The sequence below is a fragment of the Quercus robur genome, chromosome 5 (assembly GCF_932294415.1).
Source record: "Quercus robur chromosome 5, dhQueRobu3.1, whole genome shotgun sequence".
NCBI lineage: Eukaryota > Viridiplantae > Streptophyta > Magnoliopsida > Fagales > Fagaceae > Quercus > Quercus robur.
Window position 1 is genome coordinate 41,885,852 of NC_065538.1, and position 9,284 is coordinate 41,895,135.

Here is a 9,284-nt window from a genome sequence, read left to right on the forward strand (position 1 = left end):
GAAGTAATATGCGCTAAATCAGAGTACAAAGATTCCTTAACCAAAAAAAAAAAAAATACAAAGATTCCAAAACTAGAGGAGGAAAGTCCTTAATCCAAATAACATCATCACAGATATGCCTAGCAAACCTAGCTAAGGAGTGAGCTATAAAATTACCCTCTCATTGAATAAAAGACAGAAAACCAAGGAAGAATGAATGTCCAGGAAAATATGGCCCAAACGAAAAGAGGAAGCCCCAAAATCAGTGATTTTATGCATAACAGTGGTGTTATCACCTTCAATAACTAAATCTCCGAAACCCAAGGGCAAACTCAACTGCATGACGACAAGCCAAAACCTCAGCTTCTTGAGAACCAGATGCCAAGACACCTCTAGTAGAAGAAGCAGCCATCACTTCGCCCTTATTATTCCTAATAATATTGCCATAACCTGTTGCAGGAGGGTTTGTGAACATTGCAGCGTCAAAATTCAGCTTATAACTGGGAGCAGGAGGAGGCTGCCACCGAGATGGAGCACGTGGACATGGAGGAACTCCTAACTGAAGCTGAGAGTTTTTGAAATCTGTTAGAAACTCTTATTAGGCCCGCTTGTTCAAAATGGCTGGGTCTTGGATCCTCCCACCATGCACAACAACATTCCGTTGATGCTAAGTAAACCAAGCCTGCACAAAGAAAAATTCCAGCTCCTCCAAACTCAGCCGAGCCATCAAGTACTCCAACAATCCCAGCATATCAACTTGGTTAGTCTTACATATTTGGACGGTAGAGAGACTACCAGGCCATACATCTTTGAGCCACCCCATAACTCCACAAAGCGTGAAGAACGGAATCATGTTTTTGCTCGCAAAGCTCACACAAGGAAACATCAAGAATTTTCTGACGCTAAATTTTCTTTAGAGGGCAAAATATTCTGGCAAGCTTTCCAACCAAAGTTCTTGACTTTATTCAGAACCTGGAGCTTCCATGTCAGATTCCAAACACTTTTGCTCAAGACCCTGTTGAAGATTTAGCCCAGTCCACCTCCCTAGCAATCTCCCTAGCTACATGATAACCTGACTTGACCGAATAGCCACCAAGCTTTATGTGAATCCAATACAGCACATTAGGGGAGGAAATCCGGCCTAACAGAATCTGGAGGGTGGCCAGAGCATCCTCTAAGTGGAATAATTGGGAGATGAGGATCCAATCTCAGCCATGGACAGAGTAATCAATCAATCATGGACACGATAATCAAGCTCCAACAAATCAGGCTGGTGTATAATTTTCCTAGAGGGCCGGTCTGGAATCCAAGGGTCATGAAGAGCACGAATGCTAGCACCATTCCTCACACGCCAACAAACACCTTTAGCAAGAATAGGCTTAGCTGCCATCATACTTTTCCAAGTGTAAGAGATGTTTGGGCAATCTTGAGCATCCAAAAAATGACCATGAGGGAAGTACCGAGCTTTGAAACACTTAAAAAGAAGAGAGTCAGTCTCCTGTGACAACCAACATCCTTTGTAGATACTCAATTTTGCACCCATAATTTAATCAAGGAGAATGACTTGAATGACCATCCATGTACCACAAATTGCATCACGTGCATTAATTAGTTCTTGCATTACATGCATCAACTTTTCTTTGCATTACATGCATTAATTTATTCATTACATATCATAAAAATAATCTTGAGATTCTAATAGTCGCAATAGTGTTTCCGGTTTTCAAATCGGGCTATTGGATCGAAAGATATCGCATTATCAAGTTTGCATGGTCAACATGCATTGTGTCTAGGTAAGGTTGACCACACATGATTAATTTAAATTAATTCTGATTGGTTAAGCCATTAAAATTAATTAAATAATTTTGTGATTGGTTGATAATTAGTATTTAAAATAAGATTGCATGCATAGGAATAAAATGGATGATTGGATAACAATAAAATTGTGAATAATCTGAACTTTATCAAAATTTATTTTAGGGTATTTATCAACAAGATAATTATTCTTATATAGCCTGAATTATCCAGCAAAGAGGTGAAAAATCATAAATAGAGGAAGAAAACGTGTCTAGGTATAAGGACCGGCCAAAAAATCCTACGAGAGTAGTCCAAATGGTACCGGAATACGAAAGAGTGTTCGGAGTCCAAAGGGCAATTCGGCACTTTTGGAGTGCTGAACGGCACTCTAAAAGGGCCAAATTTTCTCCTTGTCAGCTTTGGTCTAACGACCTTCGGGTGATGATAAGGCACACCCTTTTTGATCTTTTCGCAAAAGGATGCGTCCGGATTCAAACCCTAATCATCCGTGCCTATTTTGTAGAGTTTTCTAGCCACTATAAATAGAGACTGAACCTCATAATTCAACACCTTTTTTTTTACGCTCTGAGAGGCACACGTTTTGAGGCTCTCAAATTGCTAATATTTGCTGATCCTCTCTGAGATTTGCTACTTAAATTAGGGTTTTTAGGTTTCAAAGATAACTGAATAAGTTTCTTTGAACCCTAAAACATCATCTCAAGAATAAGGAGTGCTCATGCAAGAGGTTGTTTTCAATCACCCTTTCTTTTTTATGCTATCTTTTTATGTTGATGAATGTTTTATCCATAGCATGAATTGTTAATTGTTGTTTTGTTTAAAGCATGATTGTTTTTTTATGTGATTGTTATAATCTCTTTCTTGAATGTCAATAATCTACATTTGAACAACTTTTTTTTCTTAAAATAAAACAGATCTACATCTTTATTAGGTGTAGATCTGGATTTTTCTTGAAATAAAATTGATCTACATCTTTATTAGATGTAGATCTGATTTTTCCTCAATATAAAAACAGATCTGCATCTTTCTTAGATGTAGATCTAAATTTTTCTCAAATAAAAATGGATATGCATCTTTATGAGATACAGATCTGAATTTTCTCAATTAAAAACTTATTTGTATCTTTCTTAGATACAAATCTGATTTTTCTTTAATACATGCAGATTTTTGAAATAAAGAAAAAGATTAAACATAATTGTGTTTGTTCTTTGTTTTCTTTAATTCATGTTGATAAATTTAAATTATGAGTGAAACTATTTCTTTAAAAAAAAAAAAATCTTTTTCATTCTTTTCATAAAAGAAGAACATTTTTTAGTTCTTAAAAATAGGTTGATCTTTTATATATCAAAAAAATTTTTTTTTTAGTTCTTAAAAAATAGATCTGATATTTAAAAAAAAAAAAAAAATTCACAAGCCTTTATTTTATGTAATAAAAACAGATCTAAATTTTTATCACCAAAAACCACTTTTTCTACATACTACAAAATAGATTGGTATTTTCACAAATCAAAATAAATTTTTTTTTAACAATAAAAACATACTTGAATTAAAAAAAAAAAAAAACAAAACAAAAGAAGAGACTTCATTCATAAATACATTTGTGTGATTTAATTTTGGTGTCACATGTTCAACATATCATTCATGACATGCATGAGATGGTACATTGTTCACAACAATCTAGAAGACCAGATTCTGTCTGGGTGCCCAACACCTTCCCATTCTGTAACCTAGCCTCCAGATTTAGGTCATTGGTTAAGTAGATCTAGCCTTGTCTTTGTTTATTTTGGGTAGAATGTAACTAGGACAACATGCCACATATTTTTGGTAGATTGTAACTAGGACCCAAAGTTATGTAATTTTCAAATTTTCAAATATGTAATTTTTTAATCAATGAAGAGAACAATTCAATCGTGTATTTACTTTTTCTTATTTTTTATTAAAAAAAAAAAGTGGCGACTCCATACCACTTACCAAAAAAAGAGGTGCCCTAAAAGGTATTCGAATCTCTTTTTTTGAGGGACGCTTTTGTCAAGGTCTCTCACAGTGGCGACTCCACTGGGGATGTCGAGGGCTAAGTTTCGTATTAGACTTAAGTGACCAAATATGTACCCTTGTTTTGCATGGTCTTGCATGATATAATTGTTGTTTGTTTATTTATGTTTGATGGGATGTTGAATGATATTTTGGTGCATGGAATTTGTTGTTTGTATTGTTTGTTAAAAGCTTTCCCTAACTGTCATAGTGTGTGCCATTCAAACAACAATGTATGCACCCCTTTTCAACAATTTTGTGGTGATAGTAACCATGGATCATCGGTTTTCATTAGATTCAGGTACCCAGTGGCAAACTCACCAACTCATAGCCTAAAGTCACTGGATCATTTCTTGTTGACTATAATAAACAAACCATGCCGTTTGGACCAACGCAATGTTCATTACATTACAAGTTGGGAGGCGTAATGACCTAGCTATGGGAAACAATGAAACAACAAACCCACCATACAACATAATGACTTAGAACCTACCCTTAGGTCGGTCCCGGTTAAAATTGCATTGCATGTTGCATGTGTTTGTTTTGATTGATTGATGGATGCAGATGGGGTCTTAGCTTTGATTAACCCTGACCAAGTTTGTCATTAGGGAAGAATCTAGTCAAGATTTGAAGGAAGGCTGCAAAGAGACCCTAAGCCCGACACTCAAGCTAGTAGCTCCAGTTCCAAGCCTGTCACTCCCATCACGATACTGAAGCCTTCAAGCATAGAAGAGACTCCACTACTACAACATCACAACCCCATTTTGACCTCCAAGAAAGTTCAAGCCACAAGAAGTTTGAAACTCCTAGCAATATGGTAGAAGATGGAGAACACCCAAACATAGAGGAAGCCATGAACACCCAAGAGCTACTCCACACCATGGTAGCTAGTCAGATTTAGCTGAGGGAAGACATGAACCGTATGATGCAACAGTTTCAGAATTTGAAGAGTAATCAAGAGAAGGACAAGACTGATCATGATCCACCAGCCCTAGAAAATGAGAAGAAGATCAACGAGAGAATGAATAAAATAGAGGAGATGATTAGAAGAGCCGTAAGATGGAGGAACTTATGGACTACGATTCTCTCTCCCTGTTCCCTAATGCAAGGTTGCCACCCAAGTTTAAGATGCCAAACCTAGACAAGTTTGATGGGACCAGTTGCCCAAAGTCCCATCTGAAGATAGGGCTATATAGCCCTTAGGCGCGACTGAGGAAGTACTTGCTTAGATGTTCTAAAACACACTAATCGGAGCCGCTCTTTGATGGTTCCTCAACGTGGATGATGCAAGAGCTAAAAGTTGGGAGGACATTTGTCGAGAGTTCATAAGCAATACAAGTACAATATGAAAGTGGATATCACAAGGAGAGACCTCGAGACTACCAAGCAAGAGCCGAAAGAATCTTTCTCTACTTTCATTACCAAGTGGAGAGCCAAGGCCGTACAGATGATGAGTAGGCCAAGTGAGGAAGAACAGTTAGCCATGGTTGTAAAGAATTTATTGCCTGTATACCATAAATACTTGTTTGCACAATATTTTCCCAATTTTAAAGCTTTAATTGCTGCTGGAACCTAAATTGAGGATGCTATAAACAATGACACTATAAAGACTGATGACCTTCCAAGTTTTAGAAAGAATGTAGGGTCTAATTCTAAAGCTGCAGAAATTTCCAATATTCATAAAAATGATCCTTATCAATTGATTGCGCCCATTGCACCTGTTTAAGTACCTTAAGGGCCTAGACCCAAGAGAGAATTTCATGAGTTATATATGCCCATGAGCCAAGTGTTTGATAAGCTAAAAGCAAAAGGGTTACTGAAGCCCTTAGACTCAAGACCAATTCCGAACCCCTTGCCCTCAAAGTTTGATGTGAATAAAAGATGTGCCTACCACCAAGTTCCTAGTCCTGAGATAGATCGTTGTTTCAACCTTCGTCATGCAATTCAAGACTTAATAGACAATAAAGTGATTGCACCACCTACAAGGCCTAGCATCACTAACAATCCCTTGCCCAATAACAATTTTGGGAAATGACCAAGAATTAATTGCTTGATGACCAAAGAAGAGAATAAGGAAGACCCGTCTGACTTGATCTATGACCTACCTGAGTGCTTCATGATGACATGGGAAGAATTAATGGATAGGATCTATACTACCACCATAGGATACGACATATGGAATGAAATACAAGAACAAGAAAACAACCAAACATCCACAAATGGGGGGAGACACTTCAAACCCCAAGAAAATAGCCTAACATTCACAAATGGGGGGAGACACTTCAAACCCCAAGAGAATAGCCAAGCACCTACAAATGGGGGGAGACACTTCAAACCCTAAGTAAATCGCCAAACACTCACAAATGAGGGGAGACACTTCAAACCCCGAGACATTAATCCTAATGACCCAACTAAAATTGTCCACATCACAAGGGGGGAGACATTTTAAACCCCCACATCTAGAGACTGACAACCCAGTGCAAGCTCTAAATAGATCCATCTAACAAGCACTTGCTGAAGAAGATGAAGTCCTCAAGCAACTACAGAAGATACAAGCCAACATATCTTTATGGGGTTTACTCATGGCCTCATACAAACACCGACAAAACCTAGTTAACCTGCTCAACCAAATTCAAGTCCCTACAACCACAACCTCTCAGGATCTAAATGCTATGATTGGGTCCATCAATAGAGAACTCGCAATTTCCTATTCTGACAAGGATCTGACCAAGAAGGGGAAGCACCACAACGATCTGTTGCATATCACTATAGATGCCATAGGGAGGAGAATATCGATGGTTTTGGTAGATGATGGAAGTGCCTTGAATGTGTGTCCTTTGAAGACTGCTAGCTGCCTTGGCCTGAACATTGAAGACTTTGTGCCTACTAATCAACATGTGAAGGCATACGACAATAGCAGAAGAGAGGTCTTGGGAACCATAACATTAGAGCTTACCATCGAACCAATGGTCAAGAAGGTGGATTTTCAAGTCCTTAATATAGCCTCATGCTTTAATATGCTCCTTGGGCGACCATGGATCCATGACATAGAAGTCATGCCCTCTTCCCTATATCAAAAGGTTCGGTTTCCACATAAAAGGGATATTGTGACCATCTATGGGGATACTTTGACTGTGCTTAAACCTGTTTATGGTATTGATTCTGAGAAAGAGCCATTGACTTTGGATGACTTTGAGATTGAGAGGCCTGGTTTTGAAAAAAGAGAAGATGAAGTCGAGAAGATCCTAATGGACTTCGCTCCTTATGGTAACAACAATGTGGTAGCAATGATGAGAAGAATGAATTACTTTCCTGGGATGAATTTGGGGAGAGCTGTGAAGAAGCCAGTTGTTCAAAACTTGGCAATTCCTACTACCACACCACTTTTTAGGCTAGGCTATAAGCCCACTGATGATGATTTCCTAGAAATGGAAGTAAGAAGGATGGCTTGAGCCAAAGCCAAAGCAAAAGGACTTCCTTGTCCTCCAGAACCTCTGAAGCCCTACACTTTTACATTGAATGAGAAGTTTGTAAAAGTTGGAGAAAGTCAACATTATTGGGGATTTCCTGAGCCAAGATTTGATCCTGTAACAAGAAAAATGGTGCCTGGGTTCAAGGTACTACTTCATTACAACAACAAGGTTCTAGAATTGAAAAATAAAGATACAACTTGGGTCCCTACTAATTGGGCTGATCAAATGGATCTTGATGCCATGGCTACACTCCTTAGAGATCCTATTTACAATGTAGAAGAAGAAGAATATTGGGAGGCCTGTTAGCATACATTGAAGAGCCCATATGAATTAAGAGCCAGTGATGGAGATGAGGAAGGAGGAACAACCCCTAGTGATGATGAAGATGAAAGTGAAGACAAGAGTGATAGTAGTAGTGACAATAGCAGCAGTGATGGTGGACATGATGATGATGACAGCAACACCAATAGTGATGACAACAGCAATAGAAGTTATGATAGCCCATACAATAGAGATGATTGGGGTGAACCCCCTAGTGATAGAGAAGATGAAGATGCAGACCTATTCTATGAGAAATATGACAGTGATGTGGACTATTATGATGAAGACATAGAAGACGATGCCAAAGCCAATAGGTGGAGTGATACTGATAGTGACCAATACAGGTTGATAAATGTGTTAGAGGATGCAAGAAAGGAGAATGCATAAGCCAATCAAATGTATCATGATGAATATCCTTATGGGCATCTTTCAGATTGGAGTGATATCACCAATGTTAGTTTAAGGTCTAGCCCTAGGTATGATAAGCATGGAAGAGAATTTCTAGAATTAGGGTCATATTATGATTCAGAACCAAGTACACCAACCCTACATACTGAAGAGGAGGATGACATAGAAGCCAGGCTGGTCGCTTTAGACCAAAAGCTAATGTTCCATAGTCTCAGAATCACGACACTTGAGAACATGGAACGTAATGAGGAGAAAGTATAAGAAAGTAACTCAGAACAGCTCCCTCAGTCCACTGACTTATGTAATAGAAGCAAACACGATCTATTTGATGAATGGATGGATAGCATAGAGCACCTGGATGCTTTTGTGATCGACAAGCCCATAGACATGGAGGTTGAAGAAGAAATTACAGATGATATGGATGTAGATCCCACAATACTAATGTTGGGGGAAAAAGGAGCTTACTAGGAGCCACTTGCCATTGTGGAAGCCACGGCTGAGTTAAAGAACTAGGCATAGAAGGGAGCTGCCCACCCCATGGAGGACTCTGTGAGGAAGACCATTAAGTTAGTCACCTTTGCCAAGAAGATCAAGACCGCTGAGCCAATCACTCCTACCAAGAACATTGTTTCCGTTCCTATTGAGTCTATTTTTGCTAGTGTTTCTATTCCTGTTAAGTCTATTTGTGATAGTTTTCCAGTTGAGTTTGTTGAGTCTATAAAGTCTATTAAAAACTCTTTCCTATGATTTCTGATTTTGCTTATTTGCTGGCTTTGAATGTTTTTATTTTTGAAATTGGTAAAGAAACTCTTAATAATAAGGAATTAAAACATGGATACCTAGAACCTATAAAAGAAGAAACCCAACCTATTAACCTGGGAACCGATGATGAGCCCAAAATGATCCAAGTGGGTAATACCCTAACCTCCTCAAAGAAAGACGCATTAGTGGCACTGCTGACCGAGTTCAAGGAGGTCTTTGCCTGGTTATATGAAGACATACCTGGGATTGATACAGATATAGTACAGCATTGCATTCCAACAGATCCAACCATGAAGCCAGTCAAGCAGAAGTTAAGAAAAATGAAGCCGGAGTGGACTCTTAAGATCAAGGAAGAAGTAGAGAAATAGTACAATGCAAGATTTATAAGAGTGGTCAACTATCTAGAGTGGTTAGCTAATGTGGTTCTGGTACCAAAAATAGATGGGAAGGTCTGAATGTGTGTAGATTTTCGAGATCTGAATAAGGCCAGCCTGA

The 9,284-nt window shown here is 38.4% G+C and overlaps 1 protein-coding gene across 1 annotated transcript; it reads right to left on the reverse strand.

Annotated features, from left to right (window-relative positions):
- Window positions 1-277: 277 nt before the first annotated feature.
- On the reverse strand, window positions 278-832 carry LOC126728190 (uncharacterized). The gene is made up of 2 exons (XM_050434055.1): window positions 662-832; window positions 278-544 (listed from the first exon to the last, which is right to left on the reverse strand). Exons 1-2 carry the CDS (start codon window positions 830-832, stop codon window positions 278-280), a joined length of 438 nt encoding a protein of 145 aa, XP_050290012.1.
- Between the last annotated feature and the right edge of the window lie 8,452 nt (window positions 833-9,284).